Source organism: Erythrolamprus reginae, chromosome 1 (assembly GCF_031021105.1).
Source record: "Erythrolamprus reginae isolate rEryReg1 chromosome 1, rEryReg1.hap1, whole genome shotgun sequence".
In the NCBI taxonomy this organism is placed as follows: Eukaryota; Metazoa; Chordata; class Lepidosauria; order Squamata; family Dipsadidae; genus Erythrolamprus; species Erythrolamprus reginae.
In genome coordinates, this window is record NC_091950.1 from 104,757,784 (window position 1) to 104,775,274 (window position 17,491).

Here is a 17,491-nt window from a genome sequence, read left to right on the forward strand (position 1 = left end):
TGTAATTCAAAATTTGTGCCCTAATGCAATTTTCCTTTGGGCCAACTAATTTCATATGCCTAGCTAATGCAGCCCAACAGGGTAAACTAGATCAAGAAACAGACACCACGAAGGCCTAAAATTATTTTTATCAGAATGACCACAGAAAAAGTGTTTTGCAAATCTGAATGTATCTCCCTCCTTTTATTTTCATCTGAATTATGGAGGTGTTTGCCTTACTTGTTTTTGTATATGGGCTTAAGCCATGCTTATTTGTGTATTGCTTTTTAATTACCTTCTCTCTAATAATGCCGGTCTCTTTATATCTATACCTATGAACAATGCAGAAAGAACCTGTCATTACCTGCTTCAATATGTTTTTTTTTTTAATTTTCCACTTTACTTGATACTGGGTATTTTCCCATGCGGGACCAAGCAATCTCCGTGAGATTGTCCTAGCATTCTGTAGAAAATTTCATTACAGAATTAAATCACATGAAGTAAAACCTTGAATTAATATATTATCCAAGGCAGGGGGATCCACTATCCATCATTATATGCAAAATCACATTCATATTGACATACATTTTTGTGGAATTTATAGATTATCTATTTCATTTCAAATAATGTTTCTTCAATCCATGGTTAATAACATGTCAAGTCTCCAACAATCAATCTTAATAGCTATATTCATTCACGCATCCATGGTTTAAACTCACATCTGTTTTGAATATCATTACTGTAGGATGAAATAAAAATCTATGTGCAAATGCATGTATACATAACATACATGTAAGTTGTGTATTATTTTTTAAAAAAATATAACAACATGATACTTATTTTTATTGTTTTTCATATTTTAAATACCCACTCTCTTTCTTTGTAAACCACTCAAAGCATGGTAGCATATACATGAAATTAAATGAAATTAAACAAAATATAATGGAAGCAAAGAATACTACCAAAATAGAACATAAAATCCCTTTGAATGTTATGTACTGAAACATAGCTGATGTGCAAACCTAATTTTGTGAGCACAGAAGATTGAAACTTCATAATAACACTCCATACACATAATAACACTTAACTGAAAAGAAAAAGATCTGCATAATGTAGCTGAAGTTGATATTTTTAGTAACATTAGGATATGATTCATACTCATTCATAAATTGTTGTTATAATTCATAATTTTTAAGAGGAACAAAGCAAGAAAGTAATCAGTGAATAAAAAAATATGCATTATAACTTTTTATACCTTGTAACGTTCATGTAACAATCTATCATTATTTCCAAATCTATTCTTAAGTCTGAAAATGAGCTCCGAAAGAGGCACTATAAATCCTATCAGGCATGAAGTGGAAGAATCAAAATGATTGTTTTATATCTGTTCAGTCATAAGTAGGTGACATCTCAGTATTTGATGCCCTTAGGGCTACTGCTATTTGAATGACATAAAGCCATCGACAAATCCTTAAAATCGGGTTAACGGTAACAGAGAATAGAAACAAACTTTACCGCTAGCTGCAAAGTGTAAAAGATTTAACTATCATAAAACCATTTCTTCTTGGTTAATAGTTAGCTTGATGATGCACACTGATTCTTGGTAGTTCTAAATTTTGACACAGTAATAAGTTCATTTATTTTCTTTAGCTGAATAGAGATCAGTCACTGATCCCTTTTCCTATATTACACAATAATTTTACAGCATGTGACATTGTTTTACTATATGGTTTTACTAATTCACTATAGCAAATCTTGCCATCTTAAAATGATACTGCAGCCACAAATATAGGTGGCTAGTATCTGAATGTACAAAAGCCAACAATTCGATATAGTGGCTGGGTTCAAATAAACCACTACTTTACAAGAAAAACTGGATGAATGTTATTTCTGTTTTAAATACCAGAAATTATTGACTGAATTAAAACTGTATATCTTGTTGATTAGATTCTCTGAGCTTTGGGAGACCAACACCAATAAATTGATCAGGGGTATTTTTTGCAAATATTTGACCCAATGTTCCATCGAGCCTTGTTCGGTGCAAAATTCAGAAGAGGAAGTACCTGGCTGTATTTGTAACCTACATAGGTTTTGAATGTAGGAGTTGGTTAGTGACTGAAGGTCTCTCATGACCAATCAACGTTTTAGTGACTTTGAACATTAATGGTCTCTTTAACACATCAATGGATCTAGATATGACCTATCACCCAGTCAAGCACAGGAGCCAAACTATATACTGTACAACAAAAAGACAAGGTACATCAATCAAAATGGAACTGACACCTGATTAATAATACTTAACTCTAGTTTTTTTATTTGAAAGTTCCATATATTAATAATAGAAATAGCACTTAGACTTATATACCACTTCACAGTGCTTTAGAGCCCTCTCTAAGCAGTTTACAGAGTCAGCATATTGCTCCCTCATACATGATAAACAGTTAACATGCCTAGTTTGTTCAGATTTTTCTTCTTTTTTCCTCTTTTGTTTGTTACTGTTTGAAAAACTGAAAAGTGGAGCTATACAAGAATTGTAGAATTATATTCTACCACATGCAGATAATATGTTATGTTTTATGGACAGGTATAGAAAGTGGATTTAACTTCACACACTTCCAGGCTTATCACTAGGCAGTTAACTAAGGTTTGATCACTAAATGGAATCAAGAATTTAGGTATTCACCTATTCTCAGCAAAATTATTATTTGACCATAGTGAAGCCCTAAGAAACAGTCTAGCCTTAATAATCATTATGATATTGTATTTTGGGATTTTCCCAGTTTTGAAAATGTAGGCAAATGTAACTTTTGTGTAAACTGGGCCTTTGATAGTACTATTATTTTAGATTAACTGGGCCTTTAAACAACTTTTGCAGAATGAAAAAATAAATCAGTTTTCCTGAAGAGTGCTTGGTGGCATTTTATTCAGCGCAAGTGTTTGTTATACGGTCCATTAAGTCTAGATGTTATTGCTACTTCTGGAAATTCCATAATAGATAGAAGTTACAGAAGAATCAATCATGGTTCTTAAGCCAACAGCCTTTCTCTTAATAGGAAATTGATGAAACTGATATTAGATTTGATTTCAGTCCCACCTCATGCCAACTTGACCCTATCCAATTTATTAGTTACCAATGCAACCTATAAGGAGTCTGGCAGTACAACTAAGACATTTTATTAAAAGGCACTTCTGTGAGCCACCGTTCATTTTATCAAATGAGATAAATTTCCTCTCCACTGAAACTAGTGGAAGGTTGCTTTGAATAATACAATATTCAATTCACTGTGGTTTTAAATTACAACAATAAAAATATTATTCAAACTTCAAAGAATACTAAATAATAAAGCAACGACCTTGCTAATATAAAACTCATTGAGTTAGAATATTAAATAGTAGGGTTTGGACTATCCTATTACTGTCACATTTTGGATTTAAACCAATTCAGTTGTTTATTTTTATTTATTTATTTATTTATTAATCAAATTTGTATGCCGCCCCTCTGTTAATATGACTTTGGATGACAGCTATGCATTAAAAAGGCATGTTTATCCTGGCTTTTCCCCAATGCTTGGATATTATCAAGGTTTCAAGATGTTCAGTATATATTTGGAGCATAGGGACTGGATAAAAGAATTATACAATTATAAATGTGAAATCCAGATGCAGATTGCTGGTTGTCAATCTTTGAAAGGGGCAAGGGGATTTTTGAGCAATATATCAAGCATTCTGAATGTTCTCTTAATAACTAAATCACTTAGCTTTCTATTTTTATTTTGCATTATTTTATTGTTAATATCGCTTTTGTTATTAATTAGTTCAATATAAGAAAGTAGGTTTAAACAAACTCTCTCTGTTTTAAATGTCACATCAGCATGGTAAAATACTTTTGAAAGTTTTATTTTGGAACACGATATCATATGATACAAAGAAAAATAGATATCTTTAAAAATAAATATACATGACAATACTTGTAGTATATCTTAATGAATGATTATCATTTTTTATGCAGACCTATCATACTTAGAGAAAGAATATGATGTGGAAAGAAACAGAGCTAACTGTTTTGAAAACAGTGAATAGTATGTTGTTTCTCTGGTTTTAAATTTAAATCAATAATATTTTGAAACCAGTTAAAATTCCTCCAAACCAATAATTCAACTGAGAACAGTGTCTGTTCTGTAAGATACTGCGTAAGTTCATTATGTATGAACTTTTCCATATAAGTTTAAGGAAAAATCTAAATTATAGAAAAATATAACCAACAATTAACCCTGAATTTTGATATTTTTCTTTCAAATTGCTCTAATGCGTATAGCTTACCAGTATTAAGGGGGGGGAAATGCACACACATTCAAAACTCTTTGGAAAGCAATACGCAAAACAGAAATCTCTTGTTGGCAAAACTGAAAGCTGGAATTCTGTCTTCCCCACCTCCACCTTCATCTGCAGTGTTACTAAGTAAAAAGTATTCAAATAACAGACATAAAGCTCAACAGGGCTGGCTGAAGTGGAAAAACATCATCATTTAAATAATCGTACCTGTTTAGAATACTAATGAAAGAATTTGCCCTCTGCACCTCCTAAGGCTGCTAATTAAGTGGTAACCTTCAAATGCTTCATTCAAAATGTAGAACCATTCAAGTGAATAGGTTTATAGTGGAATTGGAAGATTGTTTTTTTGGTAGCTGTACAATTGCGTAAATCTTAAGCAAAAAATAAATAAAGTAAAAATCCTCTGCGACAATGATAGCAGGACAGTTGTCACCCAAACCAATTAACAACTCTCCATGCTAAACATTGGATTGCAAGAGATGTTGCATATGCAAACAAAAATACTCAGCTGCATATAAGATCAAAGACACAATTTTGACAGGCATTTTGTTTCTTTTCAGAAAAGCTCGCGACGCCCTGCAGTAAATGCGGCATAGCTGAGTAGGCAGATCAGAATTTTAATGCTTGGTTTTAAAAAATAGGAAAGAGTCTTTACCTTTTGCCAGCTCTTGCCTTAGATTTAGTATAGCACCAAGGTCACAATCAGCCGATGCATATGCATGAGGTATAGTGGTCTTTGATTCTGTTAGTTTCTTAGCAATAACTCTTCTTGTGTCGCTAGCAGGGATTTCAGTGAACCGGCTCTTGCAATAAAAACACATTTTACATATTAAATTAAAGGAAGAAAGATGATTTCAGTGGAACGGGATCATGGCAATAAAGGACATCGTTTAAACCATAATGTTTAGTGGTGGAAAAACTGGGTTTTAATATACAATGTTTTCTAAATAAGTCTGATGCCAATTATAGCTTTCTTAAATCAAAATGAACATGCTAAGTGGGCCAACAAACTAAAAAGCATGTATAAATATTCATTACAATCCCCACTGTAGTCCACCCAGAATCATAACAGATCAATGTGTCCTTAAGTTGCATAAATAAATAAAACTCTATATTGAATTCTAAAACCCTACAGGTACAACTCTATCATTTATTTTTATATAATGTGATCTTAGGGTAGCTATAAATCTGAGAAAGTTAATACCACGGGAGCTGGCTGTCTAGGAGCAGAGACAGGGGTGACTGGAGGACGTGAACCGCCAATGGGCACACTTGCTGATGGTGCAGACACAGGCATTCCAGCTTGGTGCAGGGGAAGTGAAGAAACCATGGGTTTTGCTTCCACAGGCTTTTGCTTCTGCTCTAAAAGCTTGAGGGCATCCCTGTCAATTCAAAGACACAAGTGGAAAGGTTTAAGACACACTTCAAATCCAATGAAGTGCAAATAAATCTATAAAACAACCGCTGCAAAGCACAAAGGCCTGGTGTGCTCTGGTCCATGGGGTCATAAACAGTCAGACGTGACTTAGCGACTGAATAGGATCAATAACAAAGCACAACAAAAGTCCACTCCAAAAGCAGTCATGTTATTCTAACAGTTTAGTTTACTAAGCAACTTATAGGTCCCATTATTAAGTATTCACTCATAGGACAATTCATTTGAGTTGTAAACTAAACCATTCAGGCTACAGCATTGTTTTTCAAAGTTGGAAATTTTAAGATATGTAGATTTCAGCTCACAGAATTTCACAGCTAGCATGCTGGCTGCAGAATTTTGAAAGTTGAACTTCATGCACTGTAAAGTTGCCAAGTTTGAAAAATACTAGACAATACATATTATTTCACTATATGAAATGCCAAGTTTCCCTGTCAGGACTATTCTTAAATCTACTCCAATGTCAATATCAATGCAGTACAGTTCCAGATTGCAGACTTTACTATGATTGAAATTAGAATACGAGTTCGGTTTACGAGTTAGGAAGATGAAAAATAAAAATAGAACATAGTGATATTTCATCGTACTATATTTTGAAATGAAGAGTAATTGTGCCCTGCGCATTTCAAGTTTACAATGTTTATTTATAATCCATAATATAATTATTTTTTATAGATGACTCAATATACTTAACATTCCTATTTGGCCCCCAACGCACAACAACATTGTGAAGTAGATTGGATTGACACAGAGTAACTGCCCAAGGCTACCCAGCAGGCTCTATGCCTAAAATGGGACTAGAACTTAACAGTCTCCTGGTTTCCAGACCAGCAACAAGATATATTATACAATTAATTATATTACTGAAAGTCACCATTTGAATAAATAATTATATTACATTTATATTATTTTATTATTCATTCATAAAAATTAGTATTTTATTATTGTTGTTTATTAAGCCATTAATTATTATCGGTTAATAAAAGCCCAACTCCCAATGATTCTAAAGAGGTTACAACAATCAAATAAATTATAATGACACAATAAAAGATGGTCACAATAAAAGATGGCAAAACTGACAGACTGGATGGAACAAAGCAAGGGTCTCATTCTCTCTCACCAGGGTGAAGAACCTGATCTTTATAGCTCTTCTAACTAGCAGCAGAGTGTAGGCCATCTGGAACTCAAAGGGAACTTTTTTCCTCTTTGTTCCAGAGAGAAGTGGTCTGGAAACCATGTCCTAGGAGGAACGGTTAAAAGGATCTAAGGATGTTTAGTCTGCAAAGGAGAAGACTGAGAGGAGACTTGATAATTGCCTACAAATATCTGAAGGGCTGTCACAGAGCAGAGGGAATCAGCATTGTTCTCATTAGCACATTGAAGGACTAGAAACAATGGAACGAAACTGCAAAGGAGTAGATTTAGATTAGATATCAGAAAAAACTTTCTAATGGTAAGGGTGATAAACCGTTGGAACAGTTTGCCACACAAGGTGGTGAGCTCGCCTTCACTGGAGGTCTTCAAACAGAGACTGGACAGTTAACTTTCTGGGATGGTTTAGTGAATCCTACATTGAGCAGGGGGTTGGACCCGATGACCCTGGAGGTCCCTTTCAACTCTATGATTCTATGAAAGGCACTGCTACAGAGAAGGCATGCTTCTAGGATCCTGGAAAAATGGCATTGTTTAATTGAGCGAAGATGGATTATGCCAATGTTATAACTCTGGGACCACCTTCTGCCGCACGAATCCCAGCGGCCGATTAGGTCCCACAGAGTTGGCCTTCTCCGGGTCCCGTCGACTAAACAATGTCGTCTGGCGGGCCCCAGGGGAAGAGCCTTCTCTGTGGTGGCCCCAGCCATCTGGAACCAACTCCCCCAGAGATTAGGACTGCCTCCCTTCCTCGCCTTTCGTAAGTCATTAAAAACTCATCTTTGCCGCCAGGCATGGGGAAATTGACCCTCCCAATTGTCAAGATTGGTGTACGGTTTGACTGGATTGTGTGATTATTTTATTATAAGAGTTTTAAATTGTGTTTTTTAAAAATTGGATTTGTACACTGTTCAGGTTGTTGTGAGCCGCCCCCAGTCTTCGGAGAGGGGCGGCATACAAATCTAATCAAATGGGTTAGGCAGATACTATGGGAGGCAGTTCAAGAAACAACCAGGCTTTATACCATGAACGCTTTTACAGGTAACCATCACACCAGAGGTGAGATTCACTTACCTCCCCTACTGGTTCATGCCTCGTATGTGCATATGCATAGTGTTCACGCATTATGTTGGGGCTGGTGGGCGGAGCCTCCCACAATCACCCCTCCCGATTCGCGTGATCCAACATGTGATGAATTCAGAACAGGCTGAATACATCATTGCATCACACCCAGAAGCAAACTATCAAACAGTACAACTTTTGAAGCAGAGATGTTACATGGCACGCTACGAAATGCACATCACTGCTGCTTGCAACTGCTGCATTATGTACCACTTGACGTTTCAAGGGCAGCTCCATGTTGAGAATATGGCAGTAATCAAGCTATGAGGTGACTAGGGCATGAGAGACTACCTAAAGCCCACCAATCCAGCCCCAATTTAGAAAAAAAGTGCAATTTTTACTTGCTAATCCAGGAAGATTTCCAGATTGGACACCAACCTTGAAAGGTAAATGCAACCCCAGTCCAAGGTCAATGATGGAATGTTGCCAAATCTGGATAGCTGAAACACTCATAGCTGTTTGGTCTGGGTAATATTTAGAAAGGTAATGGTCAATTACTGATGAATTTTTGAATTCTGGAATGAACCAGACACAGATGACATTTGTGGTGCTTAGATTCTAAGGAAATCTTTGCAAAAATAAAATAAACTTTAAATTTAAAAACTTTAAAAGTAACATTTTTAGGCTGAACAGAACTAATAAGCTGGATTCATATATTGTACCCTAAGGCAGGGGTACACAACTCCTGAGGCCACAGCCCACCACTGGGCCAAGAGCTATTTGGAACTGGACCGTGGAAGCAACAAGCATGTACATTCCCACTTGTGTGAGCAGCAGGTGAGCGCATGTATGCGTGCTTCATTTGCGTGAGCGGTATGTCTGCCTGCCTGCCACTCGCACAAATGGAGCTGCATGCACCTGCCGTTTGCTTACATGGAACCATCCTCTCTTTCCCTCCCGTCAAAGCTAGAAAGATTGGGTAACTCTACACTAAGTTATAATGAGGGTATTTGAATTTATTAGCATGATATGATATAGTTTCTAGAACTGAATATTCAATAATTTGATTGATGCATTTGGAAGTCTATATTGCCACAAAATAAGGCAGGAATGCTGGCATGCTGGTAGGAAGTACAGAAGTTGCAGGGACTTCATTACCGGTAGTGTTTAAGAAAACACTGGACAGCCACCTGTCTAAAATGGTATAGGGTGTCCGGCTTGAGTAGGGGGTTGGACTAGAAGTCCTCAAAGGTACCTTCCAGTTCTATTCAGATTGAATTATCTACTTCTGCCACAAAAATGTGTGGGATGGAGTTGGTGAAATTCCTAAGACTATTAAAAAAGGGATCAATTGTATGCTTTCCGCTTGCTTACAAATTCAGACTTTTGGTAATAGACACAGGTCAAGCTCTTAACTTTTGAGGAAGTGAACCAAATTCCTTCTAAGTATTTGGTTTGAGCGCAAAAACTGCCATAAATAATTTGGGGTAAGGTGGCACTGACAGTACTGTAGCCTCCTTCTGCCACTCACTATGAGGAGAAAAACGAAGAGATCAGAGTAATACTCAGACATAATAGTCAATGAACACTTCAAATGTGGAACCCATGAGCAAAAATCTCAATTTACAACAGCATTTCTGGTAACAAAGAGGGGAAGAAAAGACATGAGGAATATTCTTTCCAGTCATTTTAATTTTTGTTTCACTTTGGAGATTAGCATAATTGATTCTTCTGCATTCGCTGTCTTGCATTTTCAACCCAACTGTACAGAAAACAGAAAGCTGCTCTATGCGGGAATGGGATTTTCTTGGTTGAGGGGGTTCATTCATTTACATCATCTAGTCTGCCAAGATACGTGTCCTCATTTCTTCTCCCTCTCTTTGATCTAATGGATTATATCTTTTCAAACCATTACTCCAATTTATTTAAGCACATTGGGAAACAATAAAGGCAATTTCTGACAGCTTCTTTTTAGAACAAGCTTAACTCATAGCAGATGTTTCGCTGATTTCTTCAGAAATCAGATTCTACCATCCCCCTCTGGAGTGAACTGCCTTATCAGCTATTGTACGCTTTAAGCAAATATCAGAATCTAACAATAACCTAGCAGTGATTAATGCTGGTTAAGCATTTCCCAGCCACCTTCCTAAATTTGGATTCTGCCTTGTTAACTGTGGTAATAATAATTTAAAAATTGCATTGTTAATTTGACTTGTCACTATGAATGAATATGCAGAAAAAAAATAATCCACAAATACAGTATGGGTGATGACCACTAACTGTCTTATTAACTTCTATAGTTTTGTGGAAGATATGCCTCTTAACAACATTGGAAAGGCCAATTAAATGGGACATCAATGGTCACTGATAATATAACTCTCAATGGTACATCCTCAAGGGAAAGAGGAATGAAGTACAGCTAGAAAAAGTTCTCAAGATGGGAGGATCTTGCGTCTGATCTAATGGTGTTTGTTCATTTGTCAGAATTTTATCTTGCCTTGCTTCTAGGAATTAAATTAAAAATAAATTAAAACAAATAATGAAGTTGATGGTATAAACTTTCTACTAGATACTTTAAATTGCTTTTTATTTCTGATTATCTAGAAACTCTGTATATCTACAGAGGCCCTCCTATTTGGCCCTGCTATTTGATTTTCAAAATAAAATAATCCTAAAATTTGCTGAGAAACAGTAATTGGTGTGAAATCGTCCTTTAAGATTTCACTGTTGAGTATAAACTTGAGCTGAGCTTTCTCACTCCAGCATGCCTAAACATACCTTCACACTGGCTTTAGAATAGTGATAAACAATTCCGCTATTATGTCCTGTCTTCCTTCTCTGATTAATTATGTTTTTCTAACTAGATGCATTGTTTTGAAATATGTTTAACAAAAATGTGGTAAGCAAAGCTTTTTAAAATTACACTACATTTGTGTATCACTGGTAATGCAAGGATGTGTGCCTGATAAACTATATATATATATACACAGTATATATATATAAAGTATCTAGTAGAAAGTTTAGAATAGAATAGAATAGAATAGAATTTTTTTATTGGCCAAGTGTGATTGGACACACAAGGAATTTGTCTTGGCGCAGATGCCCTCAGCGTACATAAAATAAAATATACATTTGTCAAGAATCATGTGGTACAACACTTAATGATTGTCATAGGGGTCAAATAAGCAATGAAGAAGCAATATTAATAAAAATCTTAGGATATAAGCAACAAGTTAGTCATACAGTCAACATGGGAGGAAATGGGTGATAGGAATGATGAGAAAAACTAGTAGAATAGAAGTGCAGATTTAGTAGAAAGTCTGACAGTGTTGAGGGAATTATTTGTTTAGTAGAGTGATGACGTTAGGAAAAAAACTGTTCTTGTGTCTAGTTGTCTTGGTGTGCAGTGCTCTGTAGCGATGTTTTGAGGGTAGGAGTTGAAACAATTTGTGCCAGGATGTGAGGGGTCAGTAAATATTTTCCCCGCCCTCTATACCATCAACTATACCATCAACTCTATACCCTTTATACCATCAACTTCATCATTTAATTTATATAGATTTTTAATCTGCAAAACACTATTATATTTTTTCATGCTACTGCAGATTAATGTTCAAAAATATGGAAATAGAGTTAAAAATATAATTACAGAGTTTTAAAAGAGAATTTACTTAGAGAAATCTTTAAATTACTAAATATTATACATATGCCTTCTTGTAAAACCTAGTCCCCCGTAAAATGCAATCCCTTTATTTATAATTTTTGTAGATTATGTACTGCGGCTTCTTTATAAACAAGTTCACAAGCAAATCCTGTATATAGGTCAGGAATCACCAATCTCGACAGAACATTGAAAAGAAGAGTCTGGCTCCAGATCGGCAAAGAGAGTAAGATAAAGTTGTTGCATATTCTTGTCTTATTTATTCAAGCTATTTGCAGAATATACATTATATACAGATTGGAGGGAAAGGAGTATGATTTTAAATTGGAGGAAGAAACATCATTAACTTGTGCTATTTTATACTACACTGTCGGCAGAAAATACAAATTATTTGTAAGCTTTAGTAATGAAAGCCAAGGATCATAGGGAAAACATAGGGGAATGATTAAATATACTGTAAAGAGGACCTAGTTAATGACAATCCTTGGAACTAGTCAAAAAGATATTTAGAAATATGAAATATAAATAAATAAATTTAATTACTGGTTAGTTTCTACCTTATAGGTTTAACTTTTAACAGTAAGGAACAGCAGTCAAGAAACACACTTCAGATTGGCATTTGGTAGGACAGAACTGAAAGACTTAGAAAAGATACTTAATTGTCAAGATGCCTTGCCTTCTTATTAAGTCGTGGAAACCCTTGCTGGCCCTTGTTGCGTAACCTTTGGATTCCGTGGAACCCTGGTTGAAAAGCACTGCTCTATGGAACTGAGAGTTAGACGGAGAAGGAGGAGGTTAGAAGGAATGTTAATGATTTTGAAAGCTGGTTCCTCAGAATATCATAGATAGTCAAGGAAACCAATGAACAAATTAAAAAAAAATTGGTCACCCCACTACAAAAAGGACATTGAGAAAGTACAGAAAAGAGCAATTAAAATAATAATTAGACTGGAAATCAAGACATACGAAGAGAGGTTGCTGGAACTGGGCATGGATAGTTTAGCAAAAAGGAGGGTCAGAGGGGACATGATAGCAGTATACAGATATTTGAGGGGTTACCACAGAGAGGAGGGGGTCACACTATTTTCCAGGGCACCAGAGGACCAGACCAGGAGCAACGGATGGAAACTGACCAAGGAGAGATTCAACCTGGAGATAAGGAAGAACTTTCTGATGGTGAAAGCGATCAACCAGTGGAGCAGCCTTGCCAGTGGAGGTTGTGAACCTCCCATCATTTGACACATTAAAAATGAAATTGGACTGCCATCTGGCTGGGGTGGGGTAGGGTTTCCTGCTTGAGCAGGGGTTTGGACATGATGGCCTGCAAGGTACCTTTCAACTCTAATACTAATACTAATACTAATACTAATGAATGAATGAATGAATGAATGAATGAATGAATGAATGAATGAATGAGGTTTATAGAAAAAAATCAATCCAGAGTTCTCACTTAAGCATAAATAACAGGTTCAAATCAAACTTTGGAAACATTCTACAAAAATAGGTCTTCTCTGAGAAATTTATTATGATGGGAAAGATGGAGAGAAAGAGGACAATTAGCTGCAGGGTAAATGAATTCAATTACAGTGCTGAAGGGTGGAAGACATGAAGGAGGCAGATGATAGATAATATAGGAAAAATTCCACGTAGCTACTAAGAGTCAACATTGATTTGATAGCACACGGTCAATCTATCTATTAAGAATGAATCTATTTGTTGTATCTGAGACTTTAGTTATGAATTGCTGTAATATAACTGCACTATTAAAATTAATGAGGGTTTTGTCAATGACTTCAATTAAATATGAATTTCACCATCAGCAATTCCTCAATTCATTTTACCAATTCTTAAAAATAAAAAATGCAGGACATGGCAGGACATGTCATTATCAGTGAGGTAGGTAAGGTTCACAAAGATGAACAAAATAAATACAAATCTATTTGCCAATCTTACTTCTAAGGGACTTTTTAAAACACCATTTTACAGCAAAGATCTCTCTTCCAAATCCAAACACCAAAACTGACAAATGTATAAAATCCAGTATCACAGATTTTTTGAAATAATGTGCTCTGCACGAGATATGAAAAACTGTAATATGTGAGATTTAGCACAAGAAATGTAGCTTCATTCACTGTGCCTTTTGCTGTAATAAGGTTTTACTGATAATTGTGTTTTGCTGCCACCTGCAGTTCTCTGACTTGGGAAAAAGACCTACAACCTCAAATAGTCCATTGCTTATTGTTTTATTTTAATTAGCATTAGTGGCTATAATAAACAATTGAGGGTAGATGGTAAGAATTATCTGCCATATAATATAATAACATAATGAAAATATGACTTGCTCTTATAACTCATAATGTGGGTGAGTAGTTAAAGACATCTCTAAGGGTGAAAAGCATTAATTGTACAAAATCCTGTGTTGCATGTCCATGGCTACTAGGAAAAATTGATTACTGTAGGTATCTCAGTAACATATAGAGGTTTGCCACCTGCCATGAATTAATTATATACAGTGGTCCCTTGATTTTCGCAGGTTCGAACTTTGTGAAACGGCTATACTACGGTTTTTCAAAAATATTAATTAAAAAATAGTTTGCTGTTTTTTCCCCTATACCACGGTTTTTCCCACCCGATGACGTCATACGTCATTGCCAAACTTTCGTCCGCTTTTAATAAATATTTGTTTAAATAAACTTTAATAAATAAACATGGTGAGTAATAATCTAAATGGTTTCTAAGGGAATGATAAATTGCAATTTAGGGATTTAAAGTGTTAAGGGAAGGCTTGTGATACTGTTCATAGCCAAAAATAGTGTATTTACTTCCGCACCTCTACTTTGCGGAAATTCGACTTTCGCGGGTGGTCTCGGAACGCATCCCCCACGAAAATCGAGGGAACACTGTACTATAAATTATGTTTGCATTTTTACAATTACAGTACTAAGATTCCTCATAATTATTGTTACATGTGAGATATTATATATTCAGTTTATCCTTCCGTCTAATTTGGGTCACAGGAAGAACAAAATATAGGTTGTATTCATTCATTTTTAATACAAAGATCTACTATGCCATTTCAGTATCAGCACTGTCTTAGCAGATGGCTTCCCATTAGCTCTGAGAAGTTAGCAATATTTAAGTGGTTTGTTACAAAAATCAGTTCATTTATTAAGAGAAATAAAAAGCCCAGTTATGAAACAATCACTAATAAATCTAAGCATAGCAATCTACTGTAACTTATTTAGAAAATGCTGGATAAGGATTCTTGCTTAAGATCTAAAATCTTTTCTTAACAAGGAGTCTGTATGATATACAGCTCTATACAAGCTCCATCGGTCCAAAGTATCTTTCAATTAATTTCAGTGCAAGTAGGAGCAATGCAACCCTGGTAGGATCACTTGATTGTGTAAATGGCCCCGCCATTCTATGAATAGAATCAGAAACTGAATGGATTTAACACCACTTTTGAAAGCATAGCATTTTCGCAATTGTGGCAGCCACTGAAGAGCTGGATGTAAGAAACATTTTTTGATCCTTGCGAAAGAGAAATCTGTATGGCTCAATCTTGAAGTATCCATTTGCCAACAAAAATCAGCTGTTTGTGTAATTTCTTTATTCTGTGTAACTTTAGTCCGATGTCACTGACTCAGACCTGACCTTTGATGACTGTATTGAAAGACGCTTGCTTATCCCTGGTAATAACTCTTGCTCTTCTAAATACATTGCAACAGTCCACAAAGAGCATCAATCTCTTTGATGATCTTTTTCTTCTGTTCCTCTGAATTATGCCTAACCACTGTTAAAATTAATTTTGCCATGGTACAGTAGTTGCTCAGCTCTGTAAACTGTTTAAGTCTTACTCTTACATCTTAAAGTTGTCAAGTTTGAAAAACACTGGTTTTTCTCCCTTCCCTTTTCTATCTAGCTTCTATTATTTCTTTATCCATGTGATTCACCATAAGGTTTTACTCAGTGTGTAACTTTAAAAACTGTCATGGCACTTCTGTATCACCGTCTTCATAGTTTCAACTAACAAACTAATTCGTTCATCCCCATATCCATTTCTGTTTCTGACCTTATTACAACTAATACAAAGTTACATTTGCTAGAAAAGTAACATATCTTACTTTTGATGCTTACAAAAATTAGAAGGAATATATTTTATAGACTATGATACATAAAGAAAAAAGTTCACATTTCACATACTCTTTTGTGAATATTCCTCGAGGCCCTGAGGGTGTGCAACGACTTGCATCAAGTCCATGGGTCTCCAAAATAATTCGGGCAGCAGGACTTAAGCGAAAGCTAAAAAGCAAAGGTGCAACTATATTAAAAGGGTACATAGAAAAAAGTAACACAGCATTTATTAAAATACACACACACACATATATATATGTATGACGGTCTTGGTATATTCGTGTTTCTTCGCGTGTAGGATTTAGAAATTTCTGGCGACGTTTCGACGAGGTCCCACTCGTCATCTTCAGGCTGGTGCTTCTGTCCTTGTTCTAGGGCGAACACAGCGAGACCTGACCACACCGAGCCACCAGTATTTATAGAAGGAATGCAGCTCAGGTCTCGCTGTGTTCACCCTAGAACAAGGACAGAAGCACCAGCCTGAAGATGACGAGTGGGACCTCGTCGAAATGTCGCAAGAAATCTCTAAATCCTACACGGGAAGAAACCTGAATATGCCAAGACCTTCATATATATATTAGAGGGGGAAAATGGTGTGTGTGTGTACGTATATATACACACACCGTTTTTCCCCTCTAAAATTTAAATGGCAAAATTCTGATGCTACTACTTGCTGGATTTTGTATGCCAGTCCTGACTGAACATTTTGAGGCCTTTAATATCTAACACACAACAATAATACTGATACAATGGAAGGTAGATTTGTGCTGCTGGAATATTTTATTGTTGTTTTGTGGATTGTATGGATATGTATGGATACATCAAATTGACTATTGATATATCGGTCATTTTGCCAGTTTGTTTCTACAAACACTGTAAATAAATATTTACTATTTTTATGCCATTGATAATGCACAGAGAAGTATAATTTTTAGAGCTATAGTTACTACTATAACACTGCTAGTATCACTAAGGATAAATGGACTGAAATAAGAATCTTTGAGGTTTCCATATTAGAATCCAAAGTATAAATTGTTGTGAGAAGTTAGGCTAAAATATAAACTCTGACTATTTCCTGATTATTCTACAACTTTTAGAATAAGATATGGATTTTTATGCATCAGGGACAATCTAGTTTTTCACACGAACACAAAATACTATAGAAGGCTCAGTAATAATATGTGCTGAAATATATTAGTGCATAAGGTACCCAGAGACTTACTGTTCTTTTCCATGGTTCTCTTCTATTTTATGAGCTAATGGGAGAGTTGGGGAAGAGACTGTTGATGCTGATGATATCACAGGCTCAGAGGGTGCATCACTTGGTATATCAACTTGTTTCCAGTCTTGTCCTTCTTCTACTAGCAAACCAATTAGTGCACCCAAGCGTATATTTTTGCTTCCCTCTTCCTTCTGAAATTGAATAGAAAACAGAATGTTGCAGACTTATAAAATTACCATATCATTTAGTGAATAGCTATTTTAAAAAATTAAATCAACCCCAGTCTTCAAACATACACTTAAACTAAGATGCTAACAGGATTCAATCTGGATTGGTCAGTGGGACCAGATATTTTGTCTTCTGAACTTTTGGACTCATGCTGGAGCCCATCTTCGGGAAAAACTGTATGTGGTTGATGTTTGAGGGGAGCCTTACCTTTGCTATTAAACAGATAATTGACAGCCAAGAAGCAGGAACTACAAATACAGTAGTTGCAGACCTCTGGAATGTG

General features: G+C 35.6%; 1 protein-coding gene across 2 annotated transcripts in view; it reads right to left on the bottom strand.

Annotated features, from left to right (window-relative positions):
- The window catches only part of PDHX (pyruvate dehydrogenase complex component X), a 40,587-nt gene that overhangs the window by 11,412 nt on the left and 11,684 nt on the right, over nt 1-17,491 (bottom strand). For both annotated transcript variants that reach the window (XM_070760955.1, XM_070760964.1), the window contains exons 4-7: nt 16,981-17,171; nt 15,828-15,926; nt 5,516-5,693; nt 4,967-5,114 (exon numbers count right to left, since the gene is read on the bottom strand). In XM_070760955.1, coding sequence (XP_070617056.1) covers nt 4,967-5,114; nt 5,516-5,693; nt 15,828-15,926; nt 16,981-17,171 — 616 coding nt within the window. The remainder of the gene's footprint in view (nt 1-4,966; nt 5,115-5,515; nt 5,694-15,827; nt 15,927-16,980; nt 17,172-17,491) is intronic.